Genomic DNA, 18,133 nt, shown 5'->3' on the forward strand with positions numbered 1-18,133 from the left:
GAAACAGTGGATTGTAGTCTAATAAATTCATCACTTGTTTCTTTCTGAATTTTAGGCAAGTTCATTAGTATCGTTACTTGCTTATCGACCAATATTCTTTCATTTTCGTATCTTGCTTTTAGAGCTTCCCAAGCCAGATTGAAATTATCGTCATTTAGTGCGAACTGTTTGACTATGACGCCTGCTTGACCTTTTGTTTTGTATGGGAGGTGATACAATTTTGGGTGGTTTATGTAAACGGCTGTAAACATTTCCCGGAAGGACGGCCATTGTTCATAACCACCATGAAAGATTTCTGTATCACATGTGGGCACCTTGAGATGGATGCCTGAATTTGACTCTTGACATTGAATTTGTGGCAGCTGTACTCTCGGATGTGGAGCAGGTGCAATGGCTTTAATTAATTTTAATTGATCCGAAATCATTGCTTTTGTTTCTTCAAACTAGTCTAAGCAGTTTTCGTAGTTGGCGTAAGCCGAGGATTTAAAATTTTCAGGTAGATCTGAGTCGTCAGATTCTACTATTGCGTCATATGCAGCTTGGAGACGTGTCCAGAAATTATCAAGATTTTCCTTTTTGATTTCTAATACCGATTCAGAATTGTCCTGAATCGGCGAAGATGAAAATCGAGTGCAGTATCGTATTAGACTGTCACTCTCAGAGATACATTTGGTGTATGAAATATCTTTCACCCGTTTTTGTTTTGTAGCACCTTGCTTTGAGCGTGTAGCTTCTGCAGTGTACATGGATTCTTTTCTTCAGAAATCATTTTGGGTATTTTTAGCGACTGTGTTGCTTTGGATTCTTTTGAATCTGAGGTCATTTAGAAAATAAAGAAATACATTTAAAATTCCTCAGTGTCGACCGATGGAATTCAAGCTATATGCTCGTATGTAACGAAACTCTTGTAGGTAAATAGAGTTTTTTTGGACAAAATTAATTTTAACTTCCGTATGTGTATATAACCGCAAACTCATTTAGTTATTAAGAGTTTTTAATTCGAATTAAGTTTCTTAAATACGCGGATTTAGGTGTTTATAATTACTGGTCGTATTTGTTTTTTAATTTATTACCAATCGAACTTGTATTTATTTATCGTTTTTATGTCCTTATGTAGGGGTATGTAGGTACACCCTAATGCGTGGACTTGTAGATATGTATTTATGTACTTGAGCAATTGAGAGCTCGTTAAAGAGATCAATGCACTTTGTACCTAGGTGTACACGAATTATTGTGCTGAAATGTTTGTGTGCAATCCTGCTTGTGTTTGTTTGCCAAAGAACAAGGGGTATTGCTGGATATTTGCCAAAATGGACTTTAAAGAAATTTTTATTTAAGAATTTTTTTATATTATTTTATTTAGCTGTCTGCTAGCAAAAAAATTGTTTTTTTTTTTGTATTATGGAATTATTTATTTATTTGTTGCTAAGATTTAACCGCACCGTTCAATTAGTTTTAAAATGATCGATATTTAAACGATTAAATTTAATAAAAATATGTATTTGTACCCACTGTATATGGGTTATGTGAGCATAGGCATATCGTTTGCCATATGTACAAGTGTGTATGTGTGTGACTGTGCACGCGTGATATTTTTCGGCGTGAGAGAAGAGTGTGGAGAAAAATAAAAATTGTAATACGCAGGTATTTTACCGACTGCGCTTATGTTAATATATTCTGATATAATGTATATGTAAAAATATAAGAGAATGCTTAGTTATAAGATTTATCGGTAAATGCAATTTGAATATTGTTTGCCGATTGAAAGTTTATGTATGTTTGTAATTTCAGGCCTTTTTCGGCAATCGTGCAATGTGCCCCTGTGTCGAAAATACCGTGTCAGCTGACACGACCTATTTTATGAGCTCACAATGTAAATGAAAACTCACCACCGCTTATACCGTACGTAACGTAGATATCCACGAAAATTGGATTTTTCTCATTGAAATGTGTCACCTGGTTGCTCTCTTACAACGCAGGGTTGCCAGTCTCGATATTTTGTAGTAATTAAAAAATAAACTTGCATATCTTTGAAATATTCTTAACCTAACTTCAAAAAAGACATTCTACATTCGAAAATGGCGAAATTCGTAAGCTTGCCAGTGATCAACTCGTCATTATTGTCAGTTTTATGGTTTTCTAAGAAACCATGCAATACCGCCTTAAACCTGTTTAAGGATTTTTTCACTTATTTGCTAAGTAACTTCGGGAAAATATCACAACCCATATTTTTTTTTATTTGAAGGCCTACAAAGATTAAACCTTTTATTTTGGTTCCCTTCGAATTCTCGGCATTGCAACCTTTCTTGACCTTATTTCACCTCGGTACCAGTCTACAATAAAACGTCACATATTATAACCTAATTAATGTTATCAAAATAGTTAATATTTACTATACAAGTATAATAGAGGAAATTAACTTGCCATCCAGAACATATCTGCAAGAGTTCCATTTACACATGTGAAGCCCATTTTTTGTTCTGATGTTTAACAGGTATATTGAAGTAAGCTTGATACGCTTCCCAAATTAAATTTTTATCCCCATTTTAATATATTCGCTGCAAATATACCAAAACTACTCGAAGACATTTTGTACTGGCTGTTACAAGAAAACAAAATTATGAAACACGTTATTCCTCTGCAATGTACAAATACATACATAGGTCTTGTCGCACACAATAAGCGATGCAACACTATCTTCCATCTTTCGACGGTAAGAGCACGAGTTAATATTGTTTACACGATACGAGTCATTAAAAATATACTGATAATAGCTGAATCGAAATGTGTACTCTTTATTGATATTCTTAAGACTAACTTGTTACATAGCTCTTACAGCAATTTATACTAACTAGTGTGTTTACTTATTAATAGTTGATAGTTTGTTTACATACATATAACACATTGTTTGTTCTAAGATTACGTTGTTTTGATGTAACATATTATATTTTGTTTAATTTTAATACGTTGTCTTCATTCCAAGATAAGGTTGTTTTGATGTTTGTTTGCTTAGGATATTTTGATGATATACCTATTGTTATAAGTAGTACGTTCCTTAACTTCTGCGAAGACCAACATTATATGGGCGCGAAAATGAGAAATGGTCAAATCGCTTCAATTGCTTAAAAATCAAATATTATAATTTCGCTTGTATTCGTCCTTTCTCATTTCTATTTGCTTATACCAGAATATGTTAAATAATAAAGCTCATGCGCAAAACCAACAATTTTTTTGTTGTACTGTGTTATCAATTCTTAGCTACCATTACTATCCCTCTCGCAATCCTTTCAAATAACGTTGAAACCTGCATAACTCAGAATATATGAACGGCCGTTTCGCTTGATATCTTGAACTGCAGCTGTTATTTAAGCAATATATAATATATTTATACTCTCGCAACCTGTTGTTAGAGTATAATAGTTTTGTTCACCTAACGGTTGTTTGTATCACCTAAAACTAATCGAGTTTGATATAGCGTTATGTATATATAAATGATCAGGATGAAGAGACGAGTTGAAATCCGGGTGACTGTCTGTCCGCCCGTCTGTGCAAGCTGTAACTGGAATATAAATTGAGGTATCTTTATGAAACTTGGTACACATGTGTCTTGGTAATACGGTTGATTTTGCTGATGGGCGTAATCGGACCACTGCCACGCCCACAAAACGACATTAATCAAAAACAAATAAATTGTTATAACTTAGCTCCACAATAAGATACAAGACTGTTATTTGGAATACAGGATCAAATTAGGGAGGGACATCTGCAATTAAATTTTTTTTTAAATTGGGCGTGGTCTGGCCCCTAATAGGTTTAATGTGCACATCTCCTAAACCGCTACAGCTATAATAACAAAATTCACTGAGAACAAATGCTTTCAGAACCTCTATCGACTGTGCGAAATGGGTGAAATCGGGTGACAACTTCGCCCACTTCCCATATAACGGTACTGTTAAGAACTACTAACAACGCGATAAATCAAGCACCAAACACGCCAGAGTCATTTAATTTTAACTCTGGAACTTATAGGAAGAACTTAATAGAAAGCGCTTTCAAAATTATACAGTGGGCGTGGCACCGCCTACTTTTAGGTGTAAGCATATATCTTGGGTTAACCGATTTCAAGCAAATTGTACATGCCATTCTTTTTGTATATCTATGTTATTGTGCAAAATTGGTGAAATCGGATTACAACCACGCCTATTTCCCATAAAACACCATTTTAAATTCCATCTGATTCATTCACTTCCAACCGGGGTGCTTTGCGCAAATACTGCGTTTGAAGTATGCAACTTGTGATCAGAAATTGTCTAAATCGAATCAAAACTCTTCAAGTCCCTAGGTACTGAATATGTGGACCCAGTTGACTTTTTACTAAAAATATCGGTTAATTTGTGAGATATATAATTGAAATTCATATAATAAAATAAATAAATAAAACTCTCGATAATAGTATGTTTTTGTGTCAAAAATGGGTTAAATCGAATCAATACTTCCTTTAATATAAAATTTAGTCAACACCTGAAGTAATTTCTCGGGCTTTTATATTTGCAAGTTGCGGGAGTATGAAACGATCAGTTACACCCGAACTTAGAACTTCCTTACTTGTTTTTAATATATTTAATTGTTATTTCAAAAGTTGAGTTGTTTTAGCTTCACTTAAAACCTAATTCTATGACTATGATTTCAGATGGAACGAGGCCTATACGTGGAGTTATGTTAACTGCTGTGTACATAATGTACTTGTAGGTAAACTATGGATTGAACAGCTTGGAACAATGGAAATAAAGAATCATTCGAATGGTTACCGTGCTATTTTAGACTTTAAAGAAGCCGAAAGAAGTTCTTCCAAAGAGGCTAACCAAGTGTTTGGAATTGTTGAAAACGATGAGTAAGTATTATACTTTTTTAAGTTAGAGAAACCCTTGAAAATTAATTTCAAACTTATTGTCGGAGCTTATCCTTACGCCCTTTCTGTAAGCATTAATCGACATAAAAAAACTATATACATCATATTAGTTCTTTGGAATACCAATATCAATAATATTTAGTACCGAGTGACATAATGCTAATCAAAATATTCTCGTTTAATTTTAGTGAGACATTTTCTATTGAGGGATATGCGATATAAATTCAACCCAATAGACGAAAATTAATATATTGGTTGAAATTTGTCGAATGGTGGCTGAGATATGGGATTTAATCCAAGAGTCTGCGGTGCCATGCACATTGTAAACTTTCATTTTTTTGACGTGTTTCTTTAGAAAATTAAAGTTATTTTAGTAGTTTTAAACATAGCCATTGTACGGAGGTCAGCACGGTTATCATATGATTTCACCCATCATTTTCAGATCGTATGATGATATAGTATTTATAAGTGCTTTTTGCAACTTTTTTATCTAACCTTAGTTATTAGAAATGGGGATATTAACTTGAAACCTTTTTAACCACGCCCATTTTAAATCTTCTGTACTTAAATTCATTCGTAGCTTAGTTATTGCACTGTGTAGATGTTTTAACCAACTGTTAAGTGAATTCATTATAGCCTGTACAACATTTAGCGAAAGTATTAACATGTAATTTGGAGGAGTCGACAAAATCGGATCGGAATCAATAAAAAATCTGGTGTTATCTATGCCAGCTAGATTAAATGACTTATTAAAGGTTAAATTGTAGCATATTAAACATTCATTATTACACTCTTGCAACATGTTGATACAGAGTAATATATTTGATGCCATTGCGTTTCCTGAACCTCATGAGGATTTGACTCCCCCCAATAGCCACAATTTTGTTTGTTGACGAACCATTAAGCCAGAAATGGGTCTCATCTGAAAAGATGATTTTTCGATGAACACGAATTTGTGAGTTTTTGAAATGAAATGGCAAACCAAATCCGTAAACAAACATGGCCAACACGAGTTGTCAAAATCACGTAATCCCTATTTGTAGACGCTGTGGATATATGTTTAGTTTTCTATTTATGGCTGCTATTTTAGCTGTTTTATACAAGCTACAAAGTATAACAATTTTGCTCACTTAACGGTTGTTTGAATCACCTAAAACTAATTGAGATAGATATAGAGTTATTTATATATAAGAACGGCCTCTTTTCTATACAACTGCATATGAGGGAGATATTCTACGGATCATTCCAAACAACTTTGCCTGAGAGACTATGGATCTAAAACCGGTTTCGAGCCGAAGAAATTTGTATAATCCCTAACAGATAAACTTCGCTTTAAAAATCGCCACCGGGTTTAAACAGCTATCATCTCTGGTAAAGTTGTTCAGAATGATCCGTAGAATATTTTCCGCATATGCGGTTTTTCCATTTTTTTAGCTCCCTGTAAATCAACGCGCTCTAATAACATACATATATATAAATGATCACGATAGAAAGACAAGTTCAAATCCGGTTGATCTGTCTATTTGTCTATGCAAGTTGTAACTTGAGTAAAAATCAAGATATCGTCATGAAATATTGTACAAGTGTTCCTTGGTCAAATCGCAAGGATGATATTGAAGATGGGCGTCGTTGGGCTATTACACACCAACAAAATGCTAATAATCGATTTTCTTTAAAGAGCTATAACTAAGCTTCAAATTAAAATATTAAACTGAAATTTGGTACCGGGGATCGCAGAAGTAAGTGCCAAAGCGTATTGCCGCTCATAATAGGTTTAATGTATATATCCTCAAACGGTGTGAAAGTTTGTGAAATCGGCGTACAACCAGAACTACTAAATTTGCGATAGTTCATGTATAGAACACCTGTAACATTAAATTTTCCATCCTATATGGTGCGGAAAGGCTTGGCATAACCCCCCTTTAGGCAAAATTTCATATCTCAGGACCTACTCGGCCAACTTCAACAACATACGGTTCTTCAGACAATTATTCATTACGATGTGAAAATGAACGAAATCTAACAAAAACTAATCCTATTTTCAATATAACCCCATTATCAATTCCATCTAATTATTCCACTTTCAAGTTCACATATCAGGCTACAAATATCGAGAAAAAAATTGCACATTTGTATAGTGCCTCCAAGATTTTCCTTCTCATGACTGAATTGTTAAAATTAGACTATAACTGTTCAAGACCCAAATACCGAATATGTGGACCCCAGTGTAAATGGCTAAGTTTTTACAGAAAGTATCGGTCCATTTATAATATATATATTAACAAAAAAATTGTGTACAAATTTGTGTAAAATGGGGTCAAAAAGTATATACTTAATATAAAGATGTTCGAATTTCCAGTTATACCGTATATATTGGTCGATATGAAAATTATCTTAATGAAATTCAGACAAAATCTTATTCCAATAACAATGTATCTTTGATATAATGAAGAGACAGTAAGGACTAGCACTGCCAGGGACTACTACCAACGTATTCTGAGCTTTTTATACTCTCGCAACTTGTTGCTACAGAGTATAATAGTTTTTTTTACCTAACGGTTGTTTGTATCACCTAAAACTAATCGAGTTAGATATAGGATGAAGAGACGAGTTGAAATCCGGGTGACTGTCTGTCCGTCCGTCCGTCAGTGCAAGCTGTAACTTGAGTAAAAATTGAGATATCTTTATGAAACTTGGTACACATGTTTCTTGATACCGTAAGACGGTTGATTTTGTTGATGGGCGTAATCGGAGCACTGCCACGCCCACAAAACGACATTAATCAAAAACAAATAAATTGTCATAACTTACCTCCACAATAAGATACAAGAGTGTTCTTTGGAATACAGAATCAAATTAGGGAGGAACATCTGCAGTTTAAAATTTTTTTTAAAGTGGGCGTGGTACCGCCCCCTAATAGGTTTAATGTGCACATCTCCTAAACCGCTACAGCTATAATAAAAAAATTCACTGAGAACAAATGCTTTCAGAACCTCTATCGACGGTGTGAAAATGGGTGAAATCGGGTGACAACCCCGACCATTCCCCATATAACGGTACTGTTAAAAATTACTAAAAGCGCGATAAATCAAGCACTAAACAAGCCAGAGACTTTAAATTTTATCTCTGGGATGGTATAATATGACTTTGTAGGTACCATGTTCAAAATTAGGTAGTGGGCGTGGCACCGCCCAGTTTTAGGTAAAAACCCATATCTTGGGGTCTGCTTAACCGATTTGAACCAAATTCGGTACATAACATTCTTTTCATATTTCTATGTTATTGTGCGAAAATGGGCGGATTACAATCACCCCATATAACACCATTTTAAATTTCATCTGATTTTTTCACTTTCCACTATGCAAATCAAGCAACAATGATTATATCGGGGTAAAACTTTGCGTGAATAATACTTTTAAAGTATGCCACCTTGTGACCAAAAATTGTCTAAATCGAACCAAAACTGTTCAAACCCCTAGGTACTGAATATGTAGGCCCCAGTGTCCATAGTTGACCTTTTACCGAAAATATCGGTCAATCCACAAAGAAATCTCAAACGAGTATACCATTTGATTTTGCGAGAGTATAAAATGTGCGGTTACATCCGAACTTAGCCCTTCTTTACTTGTTATATTTTAAAAACAAAATTAATTAAGTATATGTATTCTGACATAAACGGTATGCGTATTTCTATGTTATTCAATTTGCAAAAGTGTCTACAGTTGTAGAAGCTGTGCTGTATTGCATAAAATGAAGCTCTCACAATATCGTTCTCGCTACCCAATTACTGGAAAATATGATCAATTAACATAAGTATGTATCTACGAGTATACAGGCGAATATAACAAAGTCAATATGTGACCAGAAAGTGATTTAGTGAAAGAATAAAGTGGATAAAAAAGGTTATAATTTAAGGTTAAATGCTTTAACATAAGTATACTGACATTAATTTTATTAACCTTATTTGGCATAGCCAATCGAATGGATGTACGCACGGATTGAAAGTACATTAAACATTTCGTCTCGTCATTCTGTTTTTTTGATACATACAAGTACATAACATTATTACTTTCTTGATTCAATTTAGATGTTGAAAACAATTCTTAATCAAAACAATTATACTGTGTGCTTAACATAGTCTTATGTAAAACAACAGACAAATCCGATTAAGCCGACGATGATTGATATCAAATGAATATAAGCATTGAAATGAAAGATTTTGAAAATATAATTACTAATTGAAGTTTGCAGGTATGTTGTATATACAAAATGTATGTTTGTTTATTTTTAGAAAAAAAGTGATATATAGGTTATTTGGAAAATGGAACGATTTTCTTAAATGTGCATCAGAAGAAGACTACCAGCTCAATATGCAGCAAAAACACGTTAACGAATCAATGTCATCCCATGACCGAAACGCCAGGAAGTTATTTTCAAAGTTGAACAGTTTTAAAATGCCATTATTTTTAGGCGCAAGTATTGAAGATGTAAGTGCGAGATACATATTTCGCATCAATTAAAAAGACGTAAATATATTAACCAACTTTTTCTAATCAGGATCAAGTTGGAACATCAGAGCTTAATTCTTTAAGCCTTAGAGAATATATTGATATATCTTCCGAAATTAAATCAGCTTTATTGTGGAAATGTAAAGAGCGACCTCTTTATAGCGCTAAGGTAAATATTTATTTATTTATATATGTACATATATCTCTTTAATAATATATTAGCACGAGATAAAGATTTGTTGCAGATTATAATAGTTTTGCTTTTATTTATATAATTAGGTATAATTTATCGTTTTATATTTTACAATAAATCCTTTGGGGACGTATACTTGTATATGTTAGTTGAACGTTGTGTTGTGGGGGAATTTCTCCTTTTTCCCTTGGCTTTGTTTTAAATTGGCGCATGGGTGTTTTTCACTTTCCGTTCACTTCGATTACAGTTTCTTTTTTTTATATTAATTTCACCTGTATGTTTGTATGTAGCTAAAAGCATCAACTGCCCATGCTGTCATTTGAATAACAAATTTACTCAAACATATCCTTAATAAAAGGGAAAACCCCACGTGTGGCTAAATGCAAGCTGCAACTTGAGTAAAAATTGAGATATTGTGATGAAACTTGGTACACGTGTTTCTTGGAAAGGGAGAATGTATTCGTAGATAGGCGTTATCGGACCACTGCCATGCCCACGAAACGCCATTAATCGAAAACCTATAAATTGCCATCACCAAGCCGAAAATTAAGATACGGAACTGTAATTCGGTACAACGAATCGCAATAACGAATTTTAAAAAGTAAGCGTGTCCCTCCTCTTATTAGGTTTAATGTGCATACATATTTCCCAAACCATTCAAGCTATATCACCTAAATTTGCACAGGACAAATCATTTCGACAGCTCTTGCGACAGGGTCAAATAGCTTAAATCGGATGATAACTAACCCCAGGGTTATTTTCGTAAGATTATAATTATACTTGTATTCCCATGTTACAGTGCTAAAATGGAAGAAATCGGGCAGCACCCCCGCCTTCTTCCCATACAACATAACTTTAAATTCGGTATAATTTTTTCACTTTCCAGTATATAAATCAAGCACCAATAAATATATCGGGATGAAATTGTGCAAAAATAGTGCTTTAAGGTATGCCATCTCAAATGGAAGTATTGTCAAAATCGGACCATAACTGTTCAATCCCCCAGATACCGAAGATGTGGACCCTAGTACCTATAGTAGACTTTTTACCGAAAATATCGGTCACTATGTAAGATATATTATATAATTGAAATTCGGAGAGAACCTTTTGCTAATAATAGTATGCCTGTGTATCAAAAACGGGTTGAAAGCGAGTCAGTGCGTTTTTCTAAAAACGGTGTATCTTTGGGACTAATATAGATAATATCGGGTGAAAGCTTGCTCTAACCCCAATATAACTAATATCAGGATTTTTAAACATCCGGTTGACCGTTGTTGAGTGCGACAGTTTTTAACATAAAGTTGTGTAACCATCTGAATGTATTTTGCCGCCTTTAATCCGTGGATGTTGCAAGAGTATAAAATGTTCGGTTCGACCTTTGCCCTTTCTCAGTTTTTTATATTTGATTTTGATGCCTAAGTTCAGCTTTAATTTTTGAGCAATTCTTCATGTCATAGTGGTTGTATTTCTGGGGCGGTTTGTTTGAAGTAGAAATTTGTCTTAGCTTAGCCCCACCTTCGTACATGGTTTTTATTTTAACCTGTTCTTCACTTGAGAGTTCAGTTTCATGAGGCTTTCTAGGCTTAAAATTAAAACTGTTTATAAAGTTGCTGTAAACTTATATCTAATTATATTTCTTACGCTTTTATTTTCAATAAGCAGCAGCAGTCTCGTGTAAATTAAACGACCTATTAGATATATCAGAGAAATAAACACTAATTAATCAATATCTTATATGTAATTATAATTAGGAACATTATTAATTGTCTAGGACATTAATTTGTCGAAAAAAACTTACCTTTACTATCAACTAATGTGTGATGTTTTGCTCCAGAGTCTGAATCGAAGCGGAATTGTCCGCATATACCTTAGACTTTACTTATACCCACAGGAAGAAGTCTAACGATCTTGGCCAATGGAACGGACCAAAATGTGAAATTATCTATTCACTGAAGTGTGCTCGTCGTGTGTGTGGCGCCGTCTTATTAAAACCAAATGTCGCCGAGATCACGAGCCTCAATTTCAGGCATCAAATAATCAGTTATCATGGCGCGATAATGGTCGCCATTGACGGTCACGGCCTCACCGGCCTTATTTTCGAAGAAATATGGACCGATGATTTCACCGGCCCACAAACCGTTTCTGGATGAAATGGCAGCACTTAAGTTGCTCTTTGTCCCAAATGCGTCCCATTGAGGCAGAAATTGGCCTCATCGTTGAACAAAATGTGGCTCGAAAACGTCGGTTCTTCTTGGAACTTTAGAGCGAAGCGATTTTTTTGGGCAGGTCTGGCGGCTTCAGTTCTTGCACAAGCTGTATTTTGTATGCTTTCAATTTAAGATCTTGACGTAAAATGCACCAAGTCGTTCCATTCGTCAGTCCGAGTTACTACAAACGGCGCCAAATCGACTCTCCACGGTCTTCGTGTACACACTACGGCCGCTATATTTTCTTCACTGCTATTCGGTCGAATATTATCCAATAATGAATGCTGGGTCTCAAGATGAGTGATAGTGTTGCGCATAGCACGCTCAGTAGGCCGATTATGTTGACCATAAGTTGATCGAAACGCGCGAAACACATTTTTGAGAGAACGTGAATTTTCGTAATAAAGTTGAAATTAAGTTGAAAAAATTACCTTTACTTAGATCACCCGTTATAATTTACTTTTTCCATTGTGTTCTTAATTTTTGGGTGCAATGTTAATATTTCGATAAATCAATCACTGTTTTTATCGAAAAATGTTATTAAAAATAAGTTTTCGAATCAATAAGCTTGGGAGTATTAAGATTTGGAATTAGTTCCGAAGAGGGGGTGAGTGTGTTACACATGTTTTCAGAAAACAAGGGTGTAATTATCTAAAACCAACTATGCAGAAATTATATTCAAAATAAATTGTTAACACGTATTCTAGAGAAGTGCAACCTGCTAAATATTTTGGTGTAACCAGGGATTCTACGCCAGTCGATCAGCTTACGATAATTATAAGATATGTACCTGATAACGGTTAAATTGTTGAAAGATGTCTGGAACTTTTACCAAATACTGGCCACAAGGCTAAGGATATTGAAGATGCTCTGCTAAAACTTGTTGAAAACAATGGTTTAGATATAATCAACTGAAGTGTCCAATCTTATGATAACGCTAGCAATATGTCAGGTTTATATTTAGGAGTGCAGTCAAAAATGATTAATCCATTAGCAGAATATATTGCTTGTGCTGCCCATTCGTTGAGTTTTGTAAGAACTTGTGCAGCTGAACCTGTAACCGAACCAGTTGACTTTTTTTCTTATTTGCAAGCCAAGAGTATGGACGCACTAAATAAGTTTGCACTCTACGTAGGGTTTGTGTAGTATGTGGTAATTTATACCCTACGTCCGAATGTAGACATAAAAAAGAGTTAAGCAAATGTCGTAAAAGGTAACACTGTGTCGGTTATGTTGAAAAGTGCTATAACTCTTTATGGGTCTGTATCAAAATTGGACAAAGGGCGTGGCACTGCCCGTTTTTCGATAAAAACTCATATCTCGAGAGCTGCTCTACCAAATTCAGCCAAATTTTTCACATAACATTATCCTGCCTTTTCTATCTTACAGTGCGAAAATGGACAAAAAACCACGCCTGCTTCCCATATAACACAACTTTAATATCGATCTTATTCTCTCACTATCCAGTAGACAAATCAAGCACCAATGAATTTATCGGGATACAACTTTTCACAAATACTGCAAAATTGGACCATAACAGTTCAACCCAGATACCGAAGATGTGGATCCCAGTGCCTATCAATGCGTAAGATACACAATTGAAATTAGGAGAGAGTCTTTTCCTGATAAGAGTAAGACTGTGTATCAAAAATGTGTTGAATTTGGTCAATATGGCCCCATATGCTCAATATACATATAATATATACATCCGCACTTCCGGACTATAATGATTTTATCATCTATCGCATTTGAGTTAATTAGGTTGAATTGTTTTTCAACAATTTTTAAGATAAGGTTTTGCAACACCTAAAAGTATTTCCCTCCTTTGATCTTTTAAACTTACACCCGAACTTAGCCTTTCCTTACTAGTTTCATAGGATTAAGTACGTTTTAAAAAGCGTTGGTGAGAGCTTAAATTTTTCGCGTTTAAAAATCCGAAACAAGGATGAAGTATGTATAAAATTCCCCAATTTGTTGGAGAGCACACACAACCAATGTTAAAACACTTCACAACTTCACTAATATTTATTTGCGTGGATAATTTAATAAATTAAATGAAAATGCGATTGTATCGTATACAAGGTTAACACGGCTTTTATATTATTGTTATAAACATATAATAATAAATTATTATGAAACTGGTCGTATTTATCTATATAACGACTTAACGCATATGCCCGAAAATAATCCGCATTACGAGTTCTCAACGGTGTCGCTTGTCGTAGTTTTTTCGCACGGGTTTGCGAATCGAAAAGTAAAATGTTGATGTGGCGCTCAGGCTCGTAGACGAAAACGAACGAACGTTGATGTGTTGTTTACGCGGCGCAGTGTGCTAACGAATGTTGATCCTCTGATATGGGGACCATCCTTTTTGTTGCTTGGCGGTGTGGGGTGTCGTCGTCTGGTGACATCTTGCTGAGTGTGGTGGTGTTATCAGGTGTGGTGTATATTATTAGTGTGCGCCAGTTTTTACCGAGTAGAGTGGTGTGTTTAGTTACTGAGGCTTAGCTCATTTAAACATCCTGGGCCCCCTAGGCGAATATTTTGCCTAGTTTTTCACATATTTACTAAAATGATATATGTACTTGTATGTATTGCGGCATGCTGTTGGTTGAGTAGCCGAGGACGCGGTGGGGTCACATGGTGATGGAGTAATGTTATATCCATATTTATCTGTAGTGTATAAAACGGCTTTGGTTTTAAAAACATATCTTGTAAGCATTTTAATATGCAAGTAGGTGCTTTAAGGTAGGTAACTTTATTTTGCTGGTTAATGAGGTTGTATTGCTTTTCGCACTTATTGTATTTGCGGTTGTTTCTTTTATAATATTATTATGATTTTTATTATTATTTGTATTCTTTGTTTAAAATTTCTTAACCATCGCCTTATTAAGGTTAGCAACGCCACGCCTGGCTCGGTATGACCAGAATGGGTGCTCCTTTGAAATCTTTGAGGGATCTTGCGAGAGTGAGATTTGTGATTTTCGCTCACTTTTTTGAAGTGGGATTTGAAGCTTTTTATTGCTGATTCCCATAAACCACCCATATGAGGAGAGCTTAGATAAATGCGACGTTTGCTTTTTGCAAATCTAGGAGCATCGCTGTATTACCTTGGATTCTATAATTTTGAGAATTTGTTATACTACTCTGATGGGCTCGGGAGAACGATAAAATCGTTCAAGGATGTTAGTATCACCCAATATTGTGTACTGAGTCGCGCATGGGCGAGTGTACGTGCGATGGAATATATATGTGTTTCATGCACATGGTGGTCTTTATAGCCAGCCTATCCGGAATTAGAGCAGCGAGATAGTTTATATTTTACCAGGCTGAAATGCTACATACGTGGATACTAATTTGGCAATACTACATAGCTCATGATTTGTGAATCAGGATTTTTGTATCATTATTGGCGAAAGCCATCCTGCGGGTCGAAAAGTCATATATGTATGTGTTTTTAATATTGGGGTTGTCAAAGGGAATTCTGACTTTATTTTATATTATCTGCCAATTCGTGGAGAGTTGGAAAATTGTGGCTTTAGCGATAGTCGTACGACGTACCGACTATTATCTAATCGAGTAGTTGCGGCTTTGCAGAAGTCTTCACAATACTGATCGTCTTGGATTGTAACTGATATGGGGGAGAGTTCTTTTAACTCCCAACATTTACTGAATTGTGAATTAATGTGTTCTTTTAATTTTCCATCAACTTGAGTTCTTGATGCGGAAACTGATTCTGCAACTACTCCACTTAGGATCCAACCGAATATAGTGTTTTGGGCTAGAAGGGTGGTTGAAATTTTTTCAGCACCTTCAAGCATTATTTGCGGTATAAGATAGCTGCCTATTACAATATCTATTTGAGCGGGGGTGTTGCAGTTGGGATCTGCTAGATTTAGGTGTGAAACCTTTTGCCAATGCTTGCTATTTATGCGATAGCTTGGAAGCATGTTAGTAAGTTGCGGCAGGACTATAGCTTCTGCTACAATTCGCTTATCCGCTTGGGGGGAAATTAGGGTAATGGGGCAGATTTTATTTGAGTTTTGGAGTACTCTTCCGCCCATTCCCGTAATTTCAAAATTCGATTGTTTTGATGGCAGTTTTAGCCTATTTTGTGCCTTAGACGCTATAAATGATCGTTGTGATCCTTGGTCTATTAAGGCCCTAAGCTTAAAAAGTTCTCCTCGGTGCTCGATGGAGACGATTGCTGTGGGTAGTAATACCCTACTTTGAATATCGCTGTGTAGCGTTTGTATTTTTAATGCCTTTGAGCAGCACGGTGCTTTTTGCAAATTTTCGGGATTTTGGTTTTTAGGAGTTGTTGTTACAACTAAACCTGTGGTTCTTTTTGTATAAGCGCTTCTTTGGGGTGAAATGGGAAATTTGCTATAATGAATAATAAAATAATGAAGCATTGTGTGGTGTCTTTTGTGACAATATAAGCAATTGAATTTACTTTTGCAATTTTTATATTTATGCGCATGTGACAAGCAATTTGTACATAATTTTTTTGATCTCACGAAATAGTTTCTTTCTTTAATTTTTAATTTTTTGAATTTCACGCAAGATTGTAGTTTATGCCCTCTTGTGCATAGTTCGCATGACGTATGATTGTTCTGTTCGGATGTGAACGATTGCGTTTTGTACAAGCTTCTGTTTAATTTGTTTTTGCCACTAGCTTGGGGTCTATTGAAGCTTCTTTTTAGGTCGTGTTGTACAATTTTTGTTTTAATTAGTTTTTTGTCTACCCTTTCAGCGATTTCGTACTGGGTAGTTAGAAAGTCTTTCATTTGTTGCCACGTGAGGCATTTCTTTCGTGATGAGAGCGATTGCTCCCATAAAAGTAACGATTTTTCTGGTAATGCTGCGATGCATATATTTACCAGAATAGGGTCCCAGCTGTCTGTGGGAATATTTTGTGTCGATAGAACCGACAAACAATTTGAAACAGTGGATAGTAGTTTAACAAATTCTTCACTTATTTCTTTTTTAATTTTAGGCAAGTTTATTAGTATCGTTACTTGTTTATCGACCAATATTCTTTCATTTTCATATCTTGCTTTTAGAGCTTCCCAAGCTAAATCAAAATTGTCGTCATTTAGTGCGAACTGTTTGACTATTACTCCTGCTTGACCTTTAGTTTTGTATCGGAGGTGATACAATTTTTGCGCTTTTGATAATTTTGGGTGGTTCATGTAAACGGCTGTAAACATGTCCCGGAAGGACGGCCACTGTTCATAACCACCATGGAATATTTCATTGGAAATCATAGCTTTTGTTTCTTCGTACTGGTCTAAGCAGTTTTCGTATATTGCGTAAGCTGATGCTTTAAAATTGTGTGGTAGATGTGAATCGTCATAATCTACTATGGCGTCATGAGCCGTTTGGAGACGAGTCCAAAAGTTGTCAATATTTTGTTTTTTTATTTCCAATAACGATTCAGAGTGGTCTTGAATCGGTGAAGATGAAAATCGAGTGCAGTATCGTGTTAATCTGTCACTCTCGGAAATAAATTTGTTGGCACAAATATCATTGCCTTTTATTTGCTTTGTGGCAACCTGGCTTGCGCGTGTAGCTTCTGCAGGTATAATTTGATTTTTATCCACATTCATAATTTTTTTTTTTTTAGTATGTTAAAATATTTGTCAAAATTTATTAAAAATTTTCTCAGTGTAAACCTTATTTACTTGCAATATGATTTTGTTGTGGTTTTATTTTGATTGTCTTGCTTTAATTAATTTAATTATTAAAAATCGCACTTTTAATTCAATAATACTTTTTATGTCCTTATGTTGATGTATTTAGGTACACCCTAATACACGGACTTGTTAATATATATTTATGTGCTCGTGAAATTGAGAGCTCGTTGAAGTGATCAATACACTTTGTATATAAGTATGCACGGATTGTTTGTGCGTATATATGTTAATTTTCTAATGCAATTGAGAGCTCGTTGAAGAGATCAATGTGCTTTTAGTTTTTTTTTGTATGCAATCCTGCTTGTTTGTTACAAGGGGTATTGCCGGATAATTGCCTATGAGGACTTTGAAAATATTATATAAAATTGTATATACCAATATATGTATACATATGTATGTATGTAAGTATGTTGTTGGTTATATTTTTTTTTTTGTATTTTGTTTTTGATAATTTTCAAATTAATTCAGTGAATTCGTTTTCACTTTACCGCTGTTAAATTACTTGCGAATTTAAAGTGTATACTTTTAGAAATTATTTTAAATTTTAATTTAATTATTCCCAGTGTAGAGGAAAATGGGATAGGCAATTCTATGCCGTATGATTTTATGTAAACGCT

The 18,133-nt window shown here is 34.8% G+C and overlaps 1 protein-coding gene across 5 annotated transcripts in view; it reads left to right on the forward strand.

Annotated features, from left to right (window-relative positions):
* Positions 1 to 18,133, forward strand: part of LOC106625350 (oxysterol-binding protein-related protein 1) — a 342,202-nt gene that overhangs the window by 184,451 nt on the left and 139,618 nt on the right. For all 5 annotated transcript variants that reach the window (XM_070109230.1, XM_070109226.1, XM_070109229.1 and 2 more), the window contains 3 exons: positions 4,691 to 4,891; positions 9,201 to 9,396; positions 9,467 to 9,586. In XM_070109230.1, the coding sequence (XP_069965331.1) occupies positions 4,691 to 4,891; positions 9,201 to 9,396; positions 9,467 to 9,586 (517 nt within the window). The remainder of the gene's footprint in view (positions 1 to 4,690; positions 4,892 to 9,200; positions 9,397 to 9,466; positions 9,587 to 18,133) is intronic.

This window comes from Bactrocera oleae, chromosome 4 (assembly GCF_042242935.1).
Source record: "Bactrocera oleae isolate idBacOlea1 chromosome 4, idBacOlea1, whole genome shotgun sequence".
Lineage (NCBI taxonomy): Eukaryota > Metazoa > Arthropoda > Insecta > Diptera > Tephritidae > Bactrocera > Bactrocera oleae.